This window comes from Panulirus ornatus, chromosome 6 (genome assembly GCF_036320965.1).
Source record: "Panulirus ornatus isolate Po-2019 chromosome 6, ASM3632096v1, whole genome shotgun sequence".
NCBI classification, from domain to species: Eukaryota; Metazoa; Arthropoda; class Malacostraca; order Decapoda; family Palinuridae; genus Panulirus; species Panulirus ornatus.
This window is the reverse complement of record NC_092229.1, coordinates 4827934-4852819: the sequence shown is the minus strand read 5'-3', so window position 1 is coordinate 4852819 and position 24886 is coordinate 4827934. Positions and strand designations below refer to the sequence as shown.

Genomic DNA, 24886 nt, shown 5'->3' with positions numbered 1-24886 from the left:
GTTAAAAGAAGCAGTTTGTCTTCACAAACGGCTTGCAAGCCAGGATATTCTGCAGACAGCCGAGGGATATATATATAGGAAGGTGGGTGGGCCAATTGGAATTCCCCTCCCTCAAACAACACGGCCTTCATCACAGTCATCCCCCAGGTCCAGGTGGGTTCCAACCTCTTGCGAAAATGTGCGGGTCATTTTTGGCCAATACTCCCTCACCACATTGCTCAGGAGGCGGGATACTAATACCCTTTTTATCATCTGTTGCACATTACGCCTCCGCCCTATGAATCTCCTCCCAGCTCGCGGCGGTCGGGGGCCTTGTCGACGTTTATGCGTCCAGATTCCCTATAAATGTAATCGAAGATGTAATCGAGGGCGGTACGTGCAATTCTCGGCGTTGGAGAAAAGTTGAAGGTGGGATAGGAGTAGAAGGGATAGGGGAGGGACGGGCTCCAAGGATAGGAAGAGGAGAAGTGGATGGAAGAGGAAATTTAAGAGGTAATAAGAGGGAGTGACAGAAAGATGACGAAGAAAGAAAATTAGATAATACGAAAGATTATGGAAAGAATGATAAGGAGAATCAAGGAAAAATGGAGGATGAAAAGTGAAAGGGATAGAGGACTGTGGATAGACACACGAAGAATAGATAGAGGAAGAAACCTAAGGAGAAAAAAATGTTAACTGAACAACAGTGAAGAGGAAGAAGACAAAAATGAGTAGACATAAAAGAGGATAAAAAGACTAACCAGAAAAAACAAAAGAAAAATAGAACAGGAGGAGAGCGAGGGATAGAAGGCCAAGATAGAGACATGACAAACATATGAAAGAGGAAAGCTAGAAGGAGAATACAAGAAGGGCAAACAGAATGACAACAAAGAGGAAAGATGCGAAAATAAGCAAGTGTGAAAGAAGATGGAAGAAAAAGAAAAAAGAAATGGGAGGATTTGAATGAAGGAGAAATGGTGGGTATGGTTGGTAGTTGTTCAGGTGTACATCCCCATCTCCAATGAACCGTACCTAATTGTTCCCATTTCTACTTGTCTGAAATCTGTTTCTTGCCATGATATGCTTCAGAAAAAGAATTGCCTCTCTTTTTCACTATCTTACTCACCATTTTACTCCTATTTCATACTGGTAATGGCAAGAAACTAGCGTGTACATCACACTAAATATAAGATAAGGATCTGAAATGCACGTTTGTAGAATATTTCTTCAGAGCATTTCTTTTTCTTCCATCCAAATACGACTTTAATGTTTCTTCATCTTGAATGAAATGCAAGACTTTCAGGCAAAATCTAAACACTATGGGATATAGATTACAAAATCTATTTTTCAAGGGATTGATTCGATTATCAGGCTTTCTATTATCCAGTGATAATTGCATTATGTCTCAATATTTGGTCTAAAAGATATTTGCAGGTTTTGAGAGAGAGAAAAAAAGTATTAAAGTCACAACTATAGAATCTAATACAACATTTCTGTGGTCTCTCTGCCCGTTATTCTTAGTAACATACCTTATTATATCTAAGAGGAATGACGTTTGGGTCAAAGACAGCAACACAAACTGAAAGAGTCATAAATGTGTTCTTCCCAAGTATCTTCGACAACTCCTTCTTCAGGAGACTCATATCCTCCTGAAGAAGACGTCGTCGAAACTAGGTAAGAAGAGTAAATTCTAAGTTCTTGCTTTTACGTCTTTGATACTACCTTTGAACCCTTGATGGATGACTCCCATGAGCGACAGTGTATACTAAGACCAACATCATTCGAACAACATTTTGTTCCTTTCTATACGTCTTTTCACTTGGCTTGGAGGCGTCTCTTCGTATTTACGTACGGATGTGAATGTAGAATGAAGATGGGTGTAGGTGTTTACAGGGAAAAGAAATAATGGTGAAGCAGAAAAAGGAACTAAGAAGCCACTGGAACTAGATCAGACACAAGGGCGCGTTTGAGACATCACAGACGACTTCCTGGAATAGAGACAAGAGTGTACATAAGCGTAATAGCTGCTTAGTAGATTCTCAATGTAATCTACTAAATGCATGATGACCCATTTTGGTATCATAGTCTCATTTGAACTCATGTGAGGTCAGGTTCGAGGCCTTGGTTTTCAGGCACAGGTGGGTGAGGTCTCCAGCTCTGTCCCCGCAAGTGTTCAAGGGTCAAAGAGGAACTTTTGTTCTTCATTGTATATTGTCTGTATAACTTTTGTTCTTCATTGTATATTGTCTGTATAACTTTTTGTAGCGTTCTTGGGAACATTTTTTTACGAAGAGAAAAGGTACATAAATGTGTCCCCTAAACAGAAACACACATACACACTTATACACACACACACACACACACACACACACACACACACACACAAACATATACAACCTAACAAAAAGCACATAGATTCACACACACATACACACAAGCCAGCCGACACAGCCAACGATCATATTCATCTTGGGATAATAAAAACCTTGTTTGCCGAAGCCTTGCCTGGGCCCGCAGCATGATTGAATAGAAACCTTGTGCAGTCCAACGCTATATTACTGTTCTCGGGCCAAGACAGTGACACAGCGTGCTGGTAAGGCCGAAAGCCCCATGGGAATGAGGAGTGTGCTTGGCCCTTAGCCTCACCCCAGATACAATATGGCTACAGGTCCCTATGTCATTCCAGACAATAAGTGATATTAGTGGCATTGATCAAAACACAACCGATCAAATTCTGTATATTACTTGCTGACGTCACTCTTCAATCTATCCAAGCGTACAGGGAAAAATAATCAGTTGGACATCATTCTGTTCCCTTTGCGTAAGGGCGAATTTCGTCAATTTCTTCCTCTCCATCTACTTACCCAGTGGATTCCGGTGATTATGAAAGACACATGTATTTTCTGGGCTCACAAGGAGGAGCTTTGGTTGGATGAAAGACCCAGGTCGAATGCGATGAGCTGTTGCTATCAGCATTCTGTACTAGTCCATCCAGAGAAATAAATGGGTCACGTTCGCATTAAGGTAATCTAAATGAAAATATCTTGTCTAGGTCATGTCCAGGACAGTAAGTATAAATATATGTGTGTGTGTGTGTGTGTGTGTGTGTGTGTGTGTGTGTGTGAGTGTGTGAAGACATATATTATAGACGTGGCACAAATATACAAGGTTGAATAGATGGGGCAACACGAGTACAAAACTGTTTGTGTGTGTGTAAACTCACACAAACAAGCGGATTTAACAATCGTGATGACGTAACAGATCACCAGCGACTGGACCTGGCTCGTTACACTCCCGCAGATTGCCTGCCAATCAAGTCACTACCCAATCCGTATCCAACTACTCCTACTCTGAGGATTACAGAAGGATGACTGGAATAAAAACCCCGGAGAATTGGTATTTTATAAGGCGGGAAAAATAGGGAGAGGGGGAGGAAAATACTCTGTTCTATTTTCATACAGCGAACTGTAAGGTGAAGATTTAAATCGAGAATAAAAGGCATACGAAAATTCACAAGATTTTCGAAGTGAGTTCATGAGGTAGGTGCTTCATCCAAAGGGTCGTAATGAGAGAGGCATTTGTATGGGGTTATTTCAACTGGTTTTGAATGGCATTACCTTCATGAATGATGTCTACACACCTCCGTTTTTTTTAGTATGCACATTGCGGAAGCTGAATGGAGCAAATTCTTAATGTTTCAGTATCTATATCAATATCTAATGATACAGATTCTCTCATAAGTTATTACCTGAGGTATTGGATTAGATAAACAAAATGGAAGAGGAACTAAGAATTCGGAATCCTTTAGCAAAGGCTTCGAATCACCCGGAGGCTAAGACGAAACAAATCTGAGCTCTTGATAAAAAAGAAACTGATGCTGAATTGGTTTCAGATATCCTTACTTTTCTGCCAAGAAAGAAGAGTTTCGGGACAACACATAACATGAAAAAATGTAAGTCTTTATATTTTCAAACTGAAAACTTACAGTCAGATTCTAACATTGACAATTGTTGATAAAGTGGAAGACGATGTTCGAACCAGTCTCGTGAGATGTTTCAGTATCAGCTTCGTGTTCAAGGATCGTACCGTCGTTCTGTCGTTCTCAGTGGCTTTGCCTTCGTACTCAAGGGTCGCACGCTCGTGTCTTTGTACCTAAAGATGATAATGTCGCTTTTCAGTGATGTACCGTCGTACTTAAAGGGTTTAATCAGAATCCTGTGAGGTTCATCTTCCTCGAAATACACCATTCCAACTCTTCCCTGGCGTTGCGTAATATATCTATGATTAATATGAGAGAGAAAAAACTAGGGAACAGTACATTATATGAAGACCATTTCTGAGACTTCTATCTAGTTCTTTGGGGAAGTTAATCCACCCAGACAGTTCACCACAATGGTGTTGACATATTCTGGTTCCTCACATACTGGTAATTCCGCTTGCCACATGACCATATAACAAAAATGCTGTGTACCTGAAAACTACGAAGTTTGATGACTTTGATCGTCGTCGGTTCGTCTCATGGATGTAAATGATTCTCGACTATTCTCGTGGGTATGTACTGTACTGTACGGAGAGGGAGTTTTACGCTCGTGGTGTGTAATGTCTTATTTCTAATCACTAATTTGTACTGTACGTGGAGGGAGTTTTGAAGTGATATGTGACTACCTGGTTGTAATTACTTTGTTGTAATTATCTTTTTGTACTATGAAGGGAGGGAGTTTACGCTAGTGGGTCCCTATCTCTGGAATATTCTCTATTATCATGCAACTTCTGTGTGTGTATTTGTGTGTGTGTGTGTGAGTGTGTGTGTGTGTCCTCATGCACGCTGGTCTCTATATCATGAAAAACTTATACCTCTCTTTTTTTTTTTTTTTATCCCCATGTTACGTATTCTCACGCAAGCACACCCGTCCTGCAATACATAAGCGTTAAGTATGCCTTAGTTTGATTGAATCTTGGACACATGTATTTATCTTTATCAGACGACAGATCTAGAACACTGCCAGTCCTGGTGGGTGGAGCATAAAGGTGTAGTAATTACGCTCGCCAACCCTAATCTAACTCAGGGACAATAACAACCCGATGTCAAGTAAAGGAATATGAACGACAAATTCAAGTACATATATATATATATATATGAAGGCCACAGAATAACCTCCTTACTAGGCATGAGATGTGGTTTCATGCCACGTACAGAAGCTCTCTCTCTTCATCTTCAGAACCTCAGTTCCCTCTACCTATCCATCCTAACATTATAATCTTTACTATTTATCTGTTCTAATGGTCTCAATCCCTTCTCCAGTCCCCATTCCGTTTATACCTCCTCGTAATCCTCCGCAATCAACGAACCACTCCAATCCCACGTCCTCCACACTTGCTTAACTTACAAGCCTGTGAGGTAACCGCGTCATCTCGCCAAGCCCTTAACGCGTATATATATATTTCCTTATCAAATTACGGTCTGTATTTTGTCATCAACAGGGATATATATATATATATATATATATATATATATATATATATATATATATATATATATATATATATATATATTCGAGGAGAAGAGCACAGTTTTTCCATTATCCACTGCATGCACAAGAGGGTTATACTTTGCTCTGATTGAACGTGGAAGAAAAGAAAAGAAAAAAAGGAAATACATATTTGGTCTTTTCAGTCTGGGGAACATTTCGAGGTGAGACTCAAAGAACACTTAAACCGATGTAGAGAAGAGGCTTTTGTGTCGTTAATCCCCCACCTTACCCCGGCTGCCACCACCCCTGCTATAGACCTACGCCCAGAGGGGTCGTATAGCTACATCGCCTTGGAGATCAAAGTACGAAAGTTTAGAGAGAGGGGAAGGTAGTGCTGTGGGTTCAAAGGATGGCCAGCCAAGGATGAGTAGATTAGTGAGTGTGGAAGCTGTGTGTATGATGAGTTACCAGAGGGACGATTGCGGTAAGGAAGTTCCGTGAAGGAAAGGTGATGAAAGGTGGGGAAAATAGGAGGATAAATGAAGGAAGACATGAAGGAGGACGCTCGAGATATGGTAAGTACGAGGGACCATATACATAGTGAGAGTGTATTTGACCAGAGAATTATCTTTAACACCTGAAGAAGGCGTTAAAACCTTTCGATTATTGGTTATCACTTGATGTTTACGGCCTGAATGACCCTGGTGGTTGATAGGCCCTAAAGCCCAAATATCTAACTCAGCCAACCAGCCTCGATGTATTATTTCCTGCCAGTTTAATTCCTCGAGGAATCAGTCTTGTATCTCGTCTATATTAGTCAGTACGCGGAATTGATCAAGACAGAAAACCCGTTGCTGGCTCAAGTATTCACTATACATCATAGTATTAGGACTTAGTCATCTCTCCACTGTTGACCACATTCATTCCTGAATGACATAAAGTCGACATTATGTTTTCAGGATTAGAACACAATACTCATGTCGCACGTCGTCTCTGAAAAAGGACGGAGACAAATCTCGACATCTCATTAAGAATACCGACGCAAAGTTTCCCCTTTTAAACATACATAATCTTCGACCGCATGAAGACTTCATTGGAATCTGCGAGACTAGGGAACTCTCCTCTTGATTGTCTTCGTCTCTGAGGTTAAACATGACACTCACTTAACAACTCGGAACACAGCACCAGCACCAACAGCTCAGAAAGGAGATGCATTTCGTAAAAATCGGTTCGTGCTAAGCCATTTCACCACTGGACACTGAAATGCCCGGTATTCATGTAGGTTTTTTAGTTTTTTTGTAACCTAGAGACGACTTGTCATAAGTGGAATCATATTTTTTTCTACGTTGTAATCAATAGGTTATGTATTTAGCCCATTACGTGTAAAATGTCCTCAGCTGTAATTACGTTTTTTACAGTTCTTCCTCAGTGGATTTCCTTCGTGAACTTCCCTAGTGGACTTCCTCAGTGGACTTCTCAGTTTACTCACAGTGGATTAACCTGGATGTATGTGACACATAATATAATTCAATTAGAATAATGCGAACTAAATTACGATAGAGTGAAATAATTCTTAAGTGTTATCTTCACTTACCAGACGACCTGCTTCATCTACAATCCTTCCCTCAGTAGCCTTGATCTGGGAGTACGGAGATCACGGTGTCTTGGTGTTGTTAAGGTAATGCTCGTTGGTCACTGAGGGGAAGAGAAGGAAAAAAAAAAAGGATGAGCGTAAAATATGCAAGAAGCTTTCTTCAAGGTCCTTGTCACCCAGAACTGATGTATGGCTGTAAAACCAACCGTATATAATGTCAGAATAGGTGAAAAATGATCACCTCAAAAAAGCGAATATATAAACATAATCTTTAAGAATTTAGTCTCTGGGTTAAACGCATCTGCTACACGTACTGCTGAGCTAAAGATGTTTGAGGAATATTTACAATGAACATCAATATCAGATGGTCGGTGATCATCTTAAATCAATCAGTTTTATCGAGTTTATATATTATATACAGAGGAATACAAAGGAATTCAAACAGCGACAGACCACTGGGTCCCTTCGAGGCTGTTTGTGATTGTGGAAGACTTCAGAAACTGGCAGGTTAGTGTGGTAAAAGTTAGAAGACGTAAACGTCATAACAGCTTGAAAAATATACAGATTCATAGTCGCTTCAGTTTTGTTTCCTTGAAGCTCCGTCAAAAAATGACTGTGCTGGGGTCGGGCGAGAGGCTGGTTCCCTTAGGATTCAAGAGGTCAGAGGAGGACAGGTCTCTTGAGGATTAGGTACCGCGCCAGATGAAGGCCAGCTGAACCTCAAGCGGATGGGAACGTCACTCAGGTGACCACCCGGACCATCGTGAAAATAAAAGCAGGAAGATACAGAGAGAGAGAGAGAGAGAGAGAGAGAGAGAGAGAGAGAGAGAGAGAGAGAGAGAGAGAGAGAGAGAGAGAGAGAGAGAGACTTCCCTAGGCGTTACACCTCCTCCACTTCCTCCTCCTCCACCTATTCCTTGGTTACTCTATCCTTAACCTAGTAACATTCACCTCAGCTTAGGTCTCAACCCTCCTAATGGCTATATCCACCTTCTATCTCCCATGCTCACTTCCTCCCCTATCATTCCTATGTCTACCCTTTCCCTCTCCCTTTCCCTCACTTGTACTCGCCCGTCCAACCCACTCAATAGCTCTCCGTTCGACACCCACACCTGTCTAAGTCACAGGCCCGACCCCCTCCCTAGAGATAAGCTCCTCCTCTTGCCAACACAGTGATATTTGCTTCACAACACATTCCCTACTCTCTGTACAGGGAACGTTCCCCTAGATTATACAGAATAGAATGGAAACCCTTGATTAATATTCATTCCCATCATATAAGTGTTACTTCCTCACTGGTGAGCGAGTGGTTCAGAGAAACGGGTAAAAGAATTCACCCCATGGGAGTTGCCGCTTTGGAATCTTTGAAGATAAGAAGTTGTGTGACATTTAAAGTGACGCAGGCGACGTGGCCTCGTTTTTAACACATCGCCACCACAATGAAGGCACCGTTGCTCCTGTTACCTCTCCTGGCCCTGGGTAAGGTCATCCTCCAGCTCTACCATTGTCTCCTGGATCTTAGTAAAGTCATTCTCTAACTGTGTCACTCTCTACTAGCCCTTAGTAAGGCCACCCTCCAACTGTGCCACTCTCTACTAACCCTTAGTAAAGTCACCCTCCAACTGTGCCACTCTCTGCTAGCCCGTAGTAAGGTCAACCTCCAGCTATGCCACTGTCTACTGGTCCTTAGTGTGATCACATGAAGAAGCAATTTCCATGCCAATTTATACATAATATCGATTTTGCACATTTCTGACTACTGATTCCTCATACCTTTTTCAAGGACTCATATCTATTACGTAGTAGATCCATATCTCGAAATGACAACATCAACCAAGTACATCTCAGTAGCCACAGTGATGTATAGAAATGTGTAAGGCTGATCTTTTGTGGTGGCTGGTGGCTTCAGGTGCTGTCGGGGCCCCTGAGCCCCTCACTGTGGTGGAGAATATCAACTTGGACAACGGTCTGCCCCGTGGCGAATGGGGACGCATCGACCTATGTCCAGAGGGATCCTTCGCCTTCGCCTTCGAGATCAAAGTAAGGACGTCTTTTTCCTCAAGGTGGAGGAAGAGTGTAACAGGAGGGGAAATATAAGGATGGGTAGGATTGGAGGAAAGGATATAGTTAGGGGGAGTTAAGGGAAGTAATGTTAATGGAATGAAACACCTTTGGTGAGAAGGTTTAGGAAATCTTTTTAGAAAGGTTTAGGGAATTAGAGCTTAGGAGTAAAGACGGTTTATAAACAGGGGTAAACGACAGTTACTTGAGGGATGATCAGGGTGAAGCAAAAACTGAGGATGAGAACTTTGATGACTCCCTTTTGCTAGAGGAAGAAAAGGCAACATAGGAACACATAGATCAGAGAGCAGCTGCGAATAGGAGAGGAGGGTGAGAAGAAATGTACCTAGAAGACAAGTTGAAGATAGAGGGAGAGAAAGAATGATACAGACGAGTAAGGCATGAGATGGAAAGGCTGTCTGGATTTCTTAGTTGAAATGAAACATTCATCTGGAAATTTTCTGGGGGGTCCATGATACAAAGAAGTTTGTAGAGGGCAAGTGCATTTCAGTACTCTATACAAGTGTCCCTGGGAACGCCGAGGCGAAGATGGGTGTCACTTCCATAACTCGTGTCAAGTCCAAAAATCGATACATGGTTTCTTGGGACAACGAATGACACAGAGGATAGCTTGTGTCGTGTCACTTTCAAGGTGGCGTGACACCGAGATTGACATGTGTGATTGGTCCGCTTCCAGTACTCCGGCGTGGGCTTCCTGGACGACACCTCTGTCAACGCCATCAGGTTGTACTGTGAAGACAGGAGTGGAACTCTTACAGGCTATACCATCAGCAGCGAGGGCAACTATGGACAGTGGCGAGGTAAGCTACTTGCACACACACACACACACACACACACACACACACACACACACACACACTTACGCACGAGTAAATGCAAAGTATTGAAGATGGGGCACCGTGAAACAAGGCGAGGATACAAATACTGTCAAGCAGGAATTAAACTGCAGTAATCTGTATGTGAGAAAGGGATTTCAGAATCGACTTTATGCCTACCTATCGACAGCATCCTACCCTAGAATGATAATAATGGAGACAAATTGCCAGCTGGCAAATGCTAGAGAATCTACTTATGTTTATGGATACTGAAATGGGTAACAACCCGTTCCCATCCTAAATAAGAACCAAATTAGGATATGATTCTCAATCTTGATCGCTGCACTTTAAGAAGCACAATTAATAGATAGAGCAGGTTCAGAGTAAGATATAGAGGATGGTACCATAACTCACAGTCAAGTATTGGGTTAAAGTCTAGTTAGATAGACAGGTGTTCATGAGGTTTATATGGCATTTAGTATCAAGTTTAAAGGATCTGTCTATCTCACTTAGGACTTAATGGGTAATTGAAGTGGATATGGTGCCTGACTATACCAGATATTCCCATAGCGACCCCCACACGACCTCCTGTTGCTCTGTAGGAATGCGTTCCTGCGGTGGGACAGGGGACCTCCTGGTGGGGATGATGGCCAACGTGGTGCCTGACTTGGGGACCTTCGGCGACGACCTGGGCATGGACAATCTGCGGATGGAATGCTCCAACGGCACCGTCCTAGACGGCATCAACGGTGACCCATCGCGACACAAGGTCAGTCGTAATGATGAAGTTTGAACACTCATCATGGCCGACTCTCTCGTTGCAGAGAGGTTCCATCATTATCATTCGTGTGTGTGTGTGTGTGTGTGTGTGTGTGTGTGTGTGTGTGTGTGTGTGTGTCTGTGTGTGTAAATGCTTCTGTTTGTCTATTCATATTGACTTATTCATACGAGAAACGAGAAGAACACATGTTGCCCCGCCCTTCAGATACATATGTTCGTCTAATCTTGCTTCGAAGAAACTGAAGTTCCTTTGCACTGAACAGATTTTCCCTTCCTGAGTTACAAGCGTCAGTAACACACTTGCCAGACAATTATGTATCTATACGTTCCTCATTATGACTTCCACTTCCAAAGTTCCCCTTATGTACCCTACTCTTCTCGATCCGAATGTGGGTTAAAATCTATCCTTATCTAAATAAGTTAGAAACGATTCAGGATCCTGTCAGGCGTAATGAGATCACCTCTTTCCATTCCAGCTTTTGAGAAAGGTAATTCCAGTATCTTCCGCCTCTCCTTCCAGGCCAGACCAGCAGAAGCAGAAATGATTCTAAGTGACCTTTTTTCTTCCACTCTTTCCAGCCTACTTATATGTATTCATATATGAGTGGAGGTTTCCATAAAGATAAACTACATGCAAGCTTTATTCTTAAAGTTCATTAGCATATGATTCCGCTCAATGTTCTCCAATCCTGGACTCGAATGCTTTCATGTCTACCAATGTTGTATATGGTCTTCCAACAGATTATTCATATACCAGTGATGACATGTTTTCTCTTCATATCCCAAGCAGATATTTCATATCCCACGATCCCTACACAGGAGCCGTTGATAACACGCAGTATGGTAGCACTTGGCGAGCGGGAGGTTGAGGCCGTGCACCTCAAGATAGAAAAATCAGGTGAAGTTTATTCTCTATCTTTTTTTTCTGTGTAATCATAAGTGTAATTATGAAATGGTGTGATGATACGTTGTTTATTTGTCCTTTTTGCCTCTCCCACTTCTGTATTTTTTCTCTATTATTCTTATATGCCCTGATCTATTTTGCTTTATGATATGAATTTCTACTGCTTTTTTGTCTCTTTTTGATATGGTATATATATATATATATATATATATATATATATATATATATATATATATATATATATATATATATATATATATATATATATGTGTGTGTGTGTGTGTGTGTGTGTGTGTGTGTGTGTGTGTGAGTGAATGTGCACCAGGTAAGACCCAGGATTAGCGTGCTGATTGTCTGCTGGTTCACATCAATTACGACAAATTAGATGTTACCTGCAGATGTCACTGTCATTCACGTCTTGTACTCCACCTTCAACGCAGGAGTGCGCGTTGTCATCTGATATTAATGTCTCCCTTTTTTTATCTTCCTTGTTCAGTGGGTAGAGTTGGCTGTATATACATATCACATGATACAATACAACAGATTTAGGACCTAATACAGTAGTCTACAAACTGTGTATCATGATGACTTGAATTTGACTAGATGTTTTTATCTCCGTCTTATCTGTCGACCTGCATTATCTTAAGACCTCCCCTCCCGCAGCCTTGGCTCGAGACTACGGCGATTGGGGGTCGTGGGCCAGATGCTCCCCTAACAACAGAATCTGTGGCCACCAGAGTCGCCTGGAGCCTGAACACGTCATAGACGACGATGCGGGCATCACCGATGTTGTTATGTTCTGTTGCAACTTCAGCTAAGGAGTCACCGCTGGGAGACGACAGCTCTGGAGGGGGAGAGAGAGAGAGAGAGAGAGAGAGAGAGAGAGAGAGAGAGAGAGAGAGAGAGAGAGAGAGAGAGAGAGAGAGAGAGAGAGAGAGAGGCAAGATAGCTCACGATGGATAGAACATACGGGAGACTGGGAGATATGTCCCTTGTGAGGTAGAGGAACCAAGAAAGTCGCCGGAGCTGATTCAACGCCAGAGGAAGACCCCGTAGCCAGAGCGAGTCAGGATTACCTTGCGTGGATGCAAGTGTCAAGGTGGACGCCAAACACGTCAGGAGGGATGCAGGAGGATTATCCCATGAAGAGTTAACGAAGGGTTTTCATAAAGTCATGGTGGGTGTGGATACACCTGCATGGGCTACTCTCGCGTCCTCCAGTCGAACTTACGAGGAGCAGAACAAGATACGTTTTCTCTTCACTGTTCTATTCAATCATCTGAGATTTTGCTGTTGTTTTCCTGTAAACTGAAGCCAAAAATGAAACCCTTACAAGTACTCAAGATGTAGAAGAAATAGTATCAGTAATGTTAATGTTATATGATCCTAAATGATTTTGCATGAGATTTAAATTTTCATCACTCTGTTGGTGTTGTATAATCCAAGATAATTTTGTATAAGATCTAAATTTTTCATCGTTATGTTGTATGGAAAGATGAGCCTATGAAATAAACCTTTAGTTCTTGTGTCTTCAGTATTTTGACAACCATTCTTGTTGATCAGACCACTTTTGATTCTTGGATTCTAAACTCACTTTTGCCTTCCACTGTGGAGAGATGGCGAGATGTCCACTAGAGGCAAATATCTTTATAAGGTCCATACATAACCACGTTGCTATACATGGTATATCAGGAACTAAGGGTGCGCTTCAGACAGTCATATGTCATATGAAATGTGATAGAGAATGTGTTGAGTAAAAGATGAATAGAGGAAAACACGAAATCAAAAGGGGAGAGAGTGAGGGAGAGAGAAGGGTTTCCTGAGGTAGTTTGTTTATGTACAGAGAGTAAAGGACACGTTAACAAAAGTATGCACACGAGGAGAGTGAAAGAAGAAATGTAAAGAGAACCTTGGGGATAAGGGAGAAAGAATAATTCCCACGTATTCCCTGCTTGTGGTTGAAGGCTACTAAAAGAGCGGGAGCGGGGGGCTGAAAATCCTCCCCTCCAGTTTTACTTTTCCAAAAGAAGGAACAGAGAAGGGGGTCAAATAAGAAATTTTCCCTCTAAGGCTTAGTCATCCGCTCTTGACGCTACCTAGCTAACGCGAGAAATGACGAATATGTATAATAGAAAAATAAAGAGAATCAGATCTGAGAAGGAAGATGAGTGAATATGAATGAATATCTGAGGTTCATGTTTTCTCAAGATATGGTTTCGCTTCTTCCATCGTCTTGGTTACGTCTGTATGGCTACGTATCAGAGACGCAAATAGTTTTGATATTAATTCATTTTTTTTGTTGATCCAAAACAGGCCTATACATCTATGCCTGTTCATATGGCATGAATAACTCATACTGATGAACTCATCTTCGCCAACTGATGTGGCAAATCCATAGCAACTTACGACATCGATTGTACGTCATATGACTGCGTCTTTAGCTCATCTTATAAAAGAGATCCAAGGATTTTCATACACACACTGGGTACTTGTCTTTGTGGAATATTCTTCTTATTTCGAAACTGAAAGGCAAGAGAATTCTGACAAGTAAGGGACGACACCACGATACAAACATCGATTTAACTTTCCACAGGATTCCTTATGCACCCAGAGATGCCACTTCCCCACTGAAAACACTGGGCATCTTCCTCTTAACTGTACTTCAGTATTCCCATAGAGGTAAACACAAAATATTACCTCCTTTCATGACCTGTGATCTCAGTTGGTGAACACGGCTTACTTCCCGGGCGTTGCGGAGCCCTCGTAGAATGGGTTCAGAGGATTGTATTTACAAACATTTCTTTCCCCCTCCATACTTGATTTCCATGTCCTGTTTTAGCAATGTAGCGCCAGGAACAGACGAAGAAAAGCAGCAACCGCTTACATTCATTCTCTAGCTGTCATGTGTAATGCACTGAAACCACAGCTCCTAATTCACATCCAGGCCCCACAGACCTTTCCATGGTCTACCCTGGAAGCTTCACAGGCCCTGGTTCAGTCCACTGATATAATGTAGACCCCAGTATACAACATCGTTCTTATTCACTGTATCCCGAGCACTCCTCTCACCCTTCTGCATGTTCAGGTCCCAGTCGTTCAAAATCTTTTTCTCCCCAGCCTTGCTTTTCCAATTTTGTATTCCCGTTCTCCTTGTGCCCTTCACTTCCGAAACATATATTCTCTTAGCCAAATTTCCTCGCTCATTGTTTCCACATGTCCAAATCATATCAGCACATCCTCTTCTGCTCTCTCAACCACACTCATTTTATTATCACATTTCTATTTTACCCCTTCATTACTTAATCAAACAAACTACATTACGCCACATGTTATCCTCAAACATTTCATACCCAGCATATCCACCCTCCTCCACACAACCTTATCTATAGCCCATGCCTCGCAACCATATATTTATGGAACTACTTCAAACATATCCATTTTTGCCCTCTTAGTAAAAGTTCTCTCATCTCGTTCTTCAATGCTCCCAGAACCTTCACTCCCTCCACACCCTATAACTCACTTCCGCTTCCATATATATATATATATATATATATATATATATATATATATATATATATATATATATATATATATATATATATATATATATATGGAATCATACGAAAAGTATAGGAAACGTAAATGAAATTCAGCAATTCAAACGCATCGTTTTTGCTCGTGATGTTACAAATCACAATTGTATCATTACAAAGCCATCTTGAGACGATTCAATTGTACAAGAGGTAGCCACACATTCCTCCAACGACTGAGAGACTCCATCTCCCAACACGAAGTAGTAGGAGGCGGCGGCGGCGGCGGAGGAGAAGGAGGAGGATGGTAAGAACGAAGAAAAGCGAAGACTCTTAAGTAATTAGGCCTTTGGGTAATGCGCCTTATTCACATGCACAGCATAGTGACGTCGCAAAGGCCCGCGTCGTCCTCGAAGGGGTGGTGTTCCTCGACGATGGTCTGGATGCCGATGACCCTCTTTCCGGCAGAACACTCTGCCCACGACCCCCAGTTTCCATTAAGCTTGGCCTCTGCGGGAGATAAGGGCTTGGTTGGTTGGATGGCAGGAGGAGAAACATAGGAATTTGAGGCCAATCTTTCCTTGACGATTGATCTTTGGTACATCGAAGTATTGTATCCATTTTGTCGAAAACATGATATATATATATATATATATATATATATATATATATATATGTATATATATATATATATATATATATATATATATATATATATATATATATATATATATATATATATATATATATATATATATATATACATATATATATATATATATATATATATATATATATGGGAGCCTTGAAGAATGTGTGGAAGTCGAGAACATTATCCCGGAAAGCAAAAATGGGTATGTTTGAAGGAATAAAGGTTCCAACAATGTTGTATGGTTGCGAGGCGTGGGCTATGGATAGAGTTATGCAGAGGAGGTTGGATGTGCTGGAAATGAGATGTTTGAGGACAATGTGTGGTGTGAGGTGGTTTGATCGAGTAAGTAACGTAAGGGTAAGAGAGATGTGTGGAAATAAAAAGAGCGTGGTTGAGAGAGCAGAAGAGAGTGTTTTGAAATGGTTTGGGCACATGGAGAGAATGAGTGAGGAAAGATTGACTAAGAGGATATATGCGTCGGAGGTGGAGGGAACGAGGAGAAGTGGGAGACCAAATTGGAGGTGGAAAGATGGAGTGAAAAAGATTTTGTGTGATCGGGGCCTGAACATGCAGGAGGGTGAAAGGAGGGCAAGGAATAGAGTGAATTGGATCGATGTGGTGTACCGGGGTTGACGTGCTGTCAGTGGATTGAATCAGGGCATGTGAAGCGTCTGGGGTAAACCATGGAAAGCTGTGTAGGTATGTATATTTTGCGTGTGTGGACGTGTGTATGTACATGTGTATGGGGGGGGGTTGGGCCATTTCTTTCGTCTGTTTCCTTGCGCTACCTCGCAAATGCGGGAGACAGCGACAAAGTATAAAAAAAAAAAAAAAAAAAAAAAAAAAAAAATATATATATATATATATATATATATATATATATATATATATATATACAAACGCGTGTATGTGTGTATGTGTGCATGTGAGTGTGGATATGTAAATGTTTGTACAGTCTAGTGAACTGTTGGAATGATTTCAAAAGTTTGAGAGTCCGATATGAGCAAAGGTAACTTTGTTTCTGGAAGGGTTGGTCGCTGGATATGGAAGGGTTCGTGTAGTTTCACTGCACAATTCTGGCTTTTAGGTATTGCTGCCGCTGCTGAAATGTAAAGCAAAATATTTATGTTTCGGGTAATGTAATTTAGTGAATACCTTTTTCAGCTAACATGTTACAGGTCTTTGGCATTTTTTTCTATGAAGTGACGATATATATATATATATATATATATATATATATATATATATATATATATATATATATATATATATATATATATATATATATATATATATATATATACATATATATATACATATATATACGTATAGAAACTACTCAGGAGGGATAGAATACAAATGTGGTGAGAAATATCTGTTTCCCTAACTAGAAAAAGGAAGATGTGGAGAAGGTTGAATATTTTCCCCTTATCTTTAGTTCTTATCGCACACAAAGCAAGACCTCGAGTGACCCTCTACGTGGCTCTTGATAACACCTGTGGGAAACATATCATCATCACCACATTTGCCACGAATTTTGGTCGTGATGATAGAGAGGTCATAGTCCATCACTCAACAGCCACGATCTAGTTTTAGACTGAGAGATACGTTAGCTCCGAATACCACCTATGAAGTGAATGTAGTAGTTATGATCACAATGAAATCGAATCGTGTCCACTGAAGATTCGACCTGCAAGACTGGCGAGGCCTCGAGGCTTCAATACCCTTAAGGTCTCGTAGTCTATACAAGTTATCTCGATCCTTATTAATCGAATTGATATTCGTGTCTCAAGTTCAAGGCTGTTGTTGCCTTCGTCACAATCTCTCTCCTGGTGGGAGCTGATGCGTGAGTCGCTCCACTACGATGGTATACAGTGAGCTGATCATTTGGCTAAGAGGAATATAAATGTGGCTTGAACCTCCTATCCACACAACCTGGACTTCTCTAGTTCAGACCACATCACCGACACCTGTTTTCCGGCCACGTTTACCGGAACGACTTGGGTGAATGACTCATCTAGCCAGGGTGAGTCAAGGGGACTCACCCTGGCCAGTGGACTCACCTCTGTGGCCTCTACTAGATCGCACGACCTCCACTGTGCGTTCGCCGTCCAGCTCCACCCTCTCACGGCTGACCTCTTCACCGTCCTGGGAAGGGAAAAGTTGGATCACATTCTCATATATTCGTCGATAGCTACAACGGCAAGGGCATGCTAGGAAAAAAATAGGGGAGGAGAGAGAGAGAGAGAGAGAGAGAGAGAGAGAGAGAGAGAGAGAGAGAGAGAGAGAGAGAGAGAGAGAGAGAGAGAGAGTTCTATCCATGTGTTTCTCTTTCGAAATTGTGTTTCATGATATGATTCTTGTTTTTACCTGATTATATTTCACGTCGGCTATTCACAGTTTTTTTTTTCCAGTTTATTTTTATGCGTGTGTGTTTATCTTTGTCATGGGCACAGAATTTCACGGTAAATGTGGTGGTTAAGTTAATGTACATAAAGCATAACGGAGGGACTTGAGACAAAAATATTCTACAGAATATTAGCTGAGGGGAAAAAATAATAATTCTTTTCCTCATTAAAAACGATGAGGGTATTGTGATGACGTAAACATGATGCTGACGTCATGCCGTAGGGATGGGGGTTACCCATTGGTCCAGGAAAGGGTACCAGTGGATGGGGCCGGTGGTGGCAATGGTGAGGGATGAATACCAGTGGGGGCGGAGGAGATACCAGTGGGTGAGGGAGGGATACTTACGACACTCGAGTGCAAATGGGGTACCAGTTGGAAAAGCACAACGGAGTTCCAGCAATTGAGGAAGAGGTACAAATTGCTGGGGTAGCAGAGGGAGGCGAGATGGGTACCGCCAACTGGTAACTCTCCACCCCCCCCCCCCCCAAGAGCACTGTGGGCGCCATGGAAGGTGTGAGAAGGTGGGTGAGAGGAGTTCCCACACTCCCCGGTACTCCTCGGCCCCTCACCACCCACCTGCCTCTTCCCACGGTGACGTACACACTGAGGCCTCGTCACCCTCTACTGCCGTCACTAATTCTATACCACCTCACCTCCTTTACTCCTCCAGTCACCACATGACGCTTGGAAACTGGAAGGAGTCTTGTCATTTGTCCTTTATCCCGACCTCTATTCCTAAGGCCAACGTACCCTCCAATGTTGGTTCATGTTTCCCTTTTTTACAGACATCTTTCCTGTTCCTGATCTCGAGAAATGGCCTGCTTATGTGTTCCCACGATTGTTCATTACCCATACCTGCTCTTGGCGGTGGCGTCGGGTCGGCAGTACCCCGTTCAAGCCGTCCAGAACGGTGCCATCCGAACACTCGACTTGGATGTTGTCGACGGCGAAGTCGTCGCCCCACGCTCCCTGGTCTGGGAACACACGCAGGCGGAAGCCGACGATGAAGTCGCTAGAGGGACACGATCGGACACCTGTGGTAGCGCAGTGCCAGACGTATGAATCAGGAGTTGTTGTTTATATGTTATCGAAGTCTAATGAATAAAGTCGTTTTTGATAGAATGAGGCTGGTGTGTGTTTGTGCACGTATTTAGATAAATGAGATTGGTATGTGTTTGTGTACGTATTTTCGTTAAATTCATTCATCCTTATCGTGTTGTTTCCTCCTCACGTCCCACCACCTTACCTTGCCACGTTCCTGCTTGGCCCTCGATGCTGGTGATGTACTTGGTGATGTGGTTCCCCAAGTCCTTGCAGAAGAGCTTGACGCTGTTGCCCCCAGTGTTGTCCATGTGAGTCAGCGGCTCGAACTGCAAAGTACGCACAGAGACACTGACTCTCACAGACACCTCTTTTAGTACACATTTGACGCTGGCAACATTAAAGTTAACAGTCTCACTGTAAATATTGATAGTATAGTATTGTAAATAGCTACCATCTTTAGTAGTAGTCTTGTAATTGGTGTTTACATTCATAGAGCTCTCATTACTTCTGTTGTTGAATGGGGAAAATCAGTACGTCTGACTACACAATGCTATTGTTGATACTAGTATTGCAAAAGAAGATCTATTGTTGAATTATCAACTGGTAAAGATGATATTTGAGGTCACTGTGTCTACCAACGAGGCCATGTGACCCTTGCTCACCTTGAAGTCCATGGCGGAGGCGTAGGACACGTTCGTAGACAAGGAGCACAGATCATCGCTGCCGTACTCCCCACGCCAGTAGATGCCGTTGTCCACCATGATACGTTCGAAGTCCACCGACGACGCTTGGCACCCCCACCAGCCGCAGCTCACTCCTGACGGCGTCGAGGAAGGTCATGATGGGGTTGGGGGTGGGATCTTCCTATGCCCTCTGTGTACTAGTGAACCGTGGTCTTCATATGCCTCCCCTGTACTGGGGTCTTCATATACCTGCCCTGTACTGTGGTCCTCATATACCTCCCCTGTACTGTGGTCTTCATATGCCTCCCCTGTACTGGGGTCTTCATATACCTGCCCTGTACTGTGGTCCTCATATGCCTCCCCTCTACTGTGGTCCTCATATGCCTCCCCTGTACTGGGGTCTTCATATACCTCCCCTGTACTGGGGTCTTTATATGCCTCCCCTGTACTGTGGTCTTTACATGTCCCCCCTGTACCGTGGTCTTATATGCCCTGAGGTTTTGGTTTCTATTCTTCAAAATCCATGGACTTTGATGCCATTAAAACCTGGTCTTTCATGCACTGAATTTTTGATATCTCACGACTTGAAACCTTAGTCCTTTCTGCCCTGATCCTTTTGTTTTCTAATGCCCTGAATTCTTAGCCTGTAATACCCTAAATCCTTTGTGGTCTTTAGGGCCTTGAAGCCTTGGTTTTTAATGCCCTGAAGCCTTGGTTTTTAATGCCCTGAACCTGTGTTTTTGTAAATTCCTTCAGTGTCTGAAACTTCAACCACATTTCCGATGAATCAGCATCTGCCGTCACCTTCCATTCCTTCTCCCTAAGATTCGCCAGGGCCTGAGCAAAATCCATACGGCACATGAAGCTACAGCTTACTCTTAGCTTAAAGCTATGCAACTCCACGCTATCATAGCTGCCTGGCATCATACAACTGTGGTGCTAATAAAAGCTCTGACTGTTATGATCAGGCTTGCCATTTCAGCTGCTGGACAGCAGTGATGAGGGATATTACCCCTTTCATAACGTCATGGAACTTCATACCATCGATGCAGCAGCATGCAGCTGGATGTCATTGTCATGCAACACCATTCAGCTGCATTTATGTGTTTCCGCAACACAGGACCCTGCAACTGCGCGACGATGCTGTGCGACACCATGCATCTGCATGTTACCGGTGTATGACACGATACAGATGCATGTCACTGATGCATGACACTATGCCTCTGATGCATGACACTATACCTCTGCACGATACTGACGCATGACATCATGCAGCTGAGAATTATTACTAGTACCTGTTGATACTATGCAACTGTACGTTATGACTTACACATACTACCATCCAACTATACGTGTATAAGGCATGACGTCATTCAACTACACGTTACTACCGCGTGACACCACGCGGAATACAACAGCATAATGTATTCTCTACGTTACTAATGCACAGCTTTATCATTCACTGAATTACCTGTTACCTGTTACCTATCTATAACAGAGTATCGAAGGCCATGATACTTACCCACAAGGCAGAGAAGAAAGTACCTGTGTATGACCATGGTTGGTGCCTGTCGATATTACAAGGGTGTGGTGTGTATGTCTGTGTGTATGTGTATATATATGTACATACATAGAACACACGGCGCATGCGTCCCACGCCGTCGAGGCTGGAGGAGGAGTAGGGAGGGGAGGGGACGTCTCTGATAATGAGGGAATGGTGGTTTGGGATAGTGGTACGTATGTGGTGATAATGACGTAGTGCTGGTGGTAGTGGTAGATCGTGGTTATGACCCGGTGGTTGTGGTAGCTCGTGGTTATCATCTGGTGGTAGTGAAGAGATTGTGGTACTTGCGGTACATGACATATACGTGTGGTAGTAATCAGATGGTGGCACTTGGTACGTATTTATCATTTGGGGCATAACAGACGATTGTTAGCGGCGATGATTATGGTCGATAATTGCTGGTGATAGTGGATGGCGATGGCAGTGTTGCTGTTGTTGGTGATGACGTCAGTGTTGTTGTTGTTGTTGTATTGCCGTGGTTTTGGTTCTTGTTGTCTTGATGGCGGGCCTGGAGGTAATGGTGGTGATGACTGTGTTGGAGGCTGAAACCTGATGATGATGGTAGTTGTGGTTATATATATACATACATATATATATATATATATATATATATATATATATATATATATATATATATATATATATATATATATATATATATATATATATATATATATGAGTAACAGTCATGTCCTTCATGTACCCTTGATAAGACAAGATCTTCAATAAAGTATTCCTATGAATATCTGGCACAGGTAACTTTACTTCGCAAGACCAGCACAAGGCTTCGTAAGTAGATAGGAATATCTTCCCCCAAAAGATAACGAGTGGGGACAGGGACTGTGGGTACATGTGTTATGAACAGATATCGTCTGCATTGCGTGTGTTGTTATATGACTGTGTTGGTCATGTGAGGGTGAGATGGTGGCGCAAACACACTGTTGGTTCACACCCTGATAAGTAGGTATCCTTGAATAACAACCACACGAGGGAGTCTGTATGTACGAAACACACACACACACACACACACACACACACACACACACACACACACACACACACACACACATACACTAACAAGGCCAGACTTCTATCGGTATCTACGGATCAAGAGAGAATGAGTGGTAAGCCACGCGAGGTTGTATGGTCAGGGAGGAGGACCAAGACGCCAAAATTTACGTCCATATAAGATTTTGTCCAGAATCATTTTGCGATACAGATGTCATAGAAGATGCAAGTCAACTCTATTTTGTAATAGATGATGAAGTCCAGCTTCTTATCTGGTGGTGGTGTGAGTGCATGACAGTGTGAGGAATGAGTGCATGACAGTGAGAGGAATGAGTGCATGACGGGGTGAGGAATGAGGAGGACTGAACGTAGGGGTGTAAATGGGTACCAGTGACACAAGGGTGATGAATACTGGATCCCCGTACCGTCAGGGCATGGGGTGTTTAGTTTACTCTCTCTCTCTCTCTCTCTCTCTCTCTCTCTCTCTCTCTCTCTCTCTCTCTCTCTCTCTCTCTCTCTCTCTCTCTCTCTCTCTAGGAAGGTTGTTAGGTAGGTAGGTAGGTAGGTTGTAAGGAAGGTGGGTAGGTAGGTAGGTAGGTTGTAAGGAAGGTGGGTAGGTAGGTAGGTAAGTAGATCAGAAGATAGGAAGGTAGGTATGTAAGTAGGTAGGAAGGTAGGCAGGTAGGTAGGTAGGTGCATAGGGAGGTAGGTAAGTATGCAGTCTCTACACATACCAGTGCATTGTTACATCTCCGCCCGGTTTCTGTGTTCCACATTTCGGTTTATTTCAGTTCACCATTGCACCTCTCCTTCCTAAACCCCACATCCCTTGTCGTCCAAGCTTCGCCTCCTCCTCCTCCTCCCAACTAAACCCTTCGGTTTATATCAATTCTCCTTCCCGCCTCGCCTTTACAAACCCCAAACCTCCTACAGTCCAGGGCATCGTCTCCCCTTCCCATCTATTTCACACCTTTCGTTTCATTTCAGTTCTCCTTTCCACCTCTCCTCTCTCTCTCTCTGAACCCGGCCGCTCCTGCCGGCCAAGTCTTCGCCTCTCCCTCTACCCTCCTCCCCGGCTTGGCCCGGCCTGCCTCCTCCGCCAGGGAGATCCAGCGTCTCTCAGTAAGGAGAACTGACCGTGCTGGATCAGGGGCAAAGCCAACTAACCCTCCGAAGATCCCCGCCAGACGTGCGTGCTATCCACTCTGACGTCTGCCCTCTCAGCCTCTCTACTGCTACTGGCCCCTGCTGATCTCTCTCTCTCTCTCTCTCTCTCTCTCTCTCTCTCTCTCTCTCTCTCTCTCTCTCTCTCTCTCTCTCTCTCTCTCTCTCTCTCTCTCTCTCTCAAACACACAGACACACACACAGTCCCCCCCCCTTACGAGTTTCTCTAACCCCCATACGATTTCCTAGCATCATCCCCTCTAACACTCACTGACCCAGACAGACCACACTACCCATTACATATCTCTACAGTACAGTATAGTACGTATTTCCTCTCTTTCTCTTCTTTTTTTTCTCTCTCTATCCCTCACTTCTACCTTCTATCCATACACCACAACGTTTCATCATGCTCCACCGTCTGTCTTCAGGGCACTTACCCGATGCCACGACCTTACGCACACCTTCGTCCAAGAACAAGTCGGCGCCATCCCCTTTCTTCCGAGAGAGAGAGAGAGAGAGAGAGAGAGAGAGAGAGAGAGAGAGAGAGAGAGAGAGAGAGAGAGAGAGAGAGAGAGCTACCTCTGGCCGCTCCCCCTCTTCCAACCAACGCCTTAATCAAACTTTGCTCTTGCGTGTCATTACCCTTACCAGTTAGTTCCTGCGGAGAATCTCCCCCTTTTCTCTCAGCCTCCTGACCTTCCAGTAACAGCAATCCCAAAATTATCAACAACTTCCCTCCAAAACTTGCAGACGAACTTCCCAGTTGTGGTAATTACGGGTTTCGACCTCACTGCCTGGCGAAGATACGTTCGCAAGTCTGGCTAATAAGGTCTTCGATCTCGCTCAGGTCTTCAGAGTACACCACCTGAGACTGCTGTTACTCCAGCATGACTTTTTGAAAGGAAGATTCAGGGAGAATCAGAATATTCTGCGTCAGGAAGGAAGATTCAGGGGAAATCAGAATATTCTGCGTCAGGAAGGAAGATTCAGGGGAAATCAGAATATTCTGTGTCAGGAGATCGTATGGATCCCAGTTATCGATTATGGCAATATGCTCTTGTCCTGGGAGATGTTGGAAGAATCCGGATACCGGAAACTTTACAATGAAATGAGTGCCGGATACTTAAGATTTTCCACTTTGAAGGAGCACTGAAGAAGGATTCACACCTATGATTTACAATGGCATTCCTCCCAAAGGTGTAGATCT

General features: G+C 43.1%; 2 protein-coding genes across 2 annotated transcripts; one reads left to right on the top strand and one right to left on the bottom strand.

Annotated features, from left to right (window-relative positions):
- Window positions 1–8365: 8365 nt before the first annotated feature.
- Window positions 8366–13155, top strand: LOC139749020 (vitelline membrane outer layer protein 1 homolog). Its single transcript, XM_071662400.1, has 6 exons — window positions 8366–8523; window positions 8954–9084; window positions 9803–9926; window positions 10544–10710; window positions 11541–11619; window positions 12289–13155. Exons 1-6 carry the CDS (start codon window positions 8484–8486, stop codon window positions 12441–12443), a joined length of 696 nt encoding a protein of 231 aa, XP_071518501.1. The 5' UTR covers window positions 8366–8483; the 3' UTR covers window positions 12444–13155.
- A 2126-nt stretch (window positions 13156–15281) lies between these two features.
- LOC139749019 (vitelline membrane outer layer protein 1-like) lies at window positions 15282–21610 on the bottom strand. The gene is made up of 6 exons (XM_071662399.1): window positions 21466–21610; window positions 19923–20077; window positions 19463–19586; window positions 19072–19250; window positions 17871–17955; window positions 15282–15665 (listed from the first exon to the last, which is right to left on the bottom strand). Exons 1-6 carry the CDS (start codon window positions 21500–21502, stop codon window positions 15523–15525), a joined length of 723 nt encoding a protein of 240 aa, XP_071518500.1. The 5' UTR covers window positions 21503–21610; the 3' UTR covers window positions 15282–15522.
- Between the last annotated feature and the right edge of the window lie 3276 nt (window positions 21611–24886).

What these genes read in the sequence shown, in the direction of transcription:
- LOC139749020 (XM_071662400.1), top strand. Translation starts at nt 8,484, where the DNA reads ATGAAGGCACCGTTGCTCCTGTTACCTCTCCTGGCCCTGG. An exon ending in CAACTATGGACAGTGGCGAG is followed by an intron (nt 9,927 to 10,543) that starts GTAAGCTACTTG and finishes GTTGCTCTGTAG; the next exon opens with GAATGCGTTCCTGCGGTGGG. An exon ending in CCTCAAGATAGAAAAATCAG is followed by an intron (nt 11,620 to 12,288) that starts GTGAAGTTTATT and finishes CCCCTCCCGCAG; the next exon opens with CCTTGGCTCGAGACTACGGC.
- LOC139749019 (XM_071662399.1), bottom strand. Translation starts at nt 21,502, where the DNA reads ATGGTCATACACAGGTACTTTCTTCTCTGCCTTGTGG. An exon ending in CTTTCTTCTCTGCCTTGTGG is followed by an intron (nt 20,078 to 21,465) that starts GTAAGTATCATG and finishes CGACGCCGTCAG; the next exon opens with GAGTGAGCTGCGGCTGGTGG. An exon ending in GACGCCACCGCCAAGAGCAG is followed by an intron (nt 17,956 to 19,071) that starts GTATGGGTAATG and finishes TTCCCTTCCCAG; the next exon opens with GACGGTGAAGAGGTCAGCCG.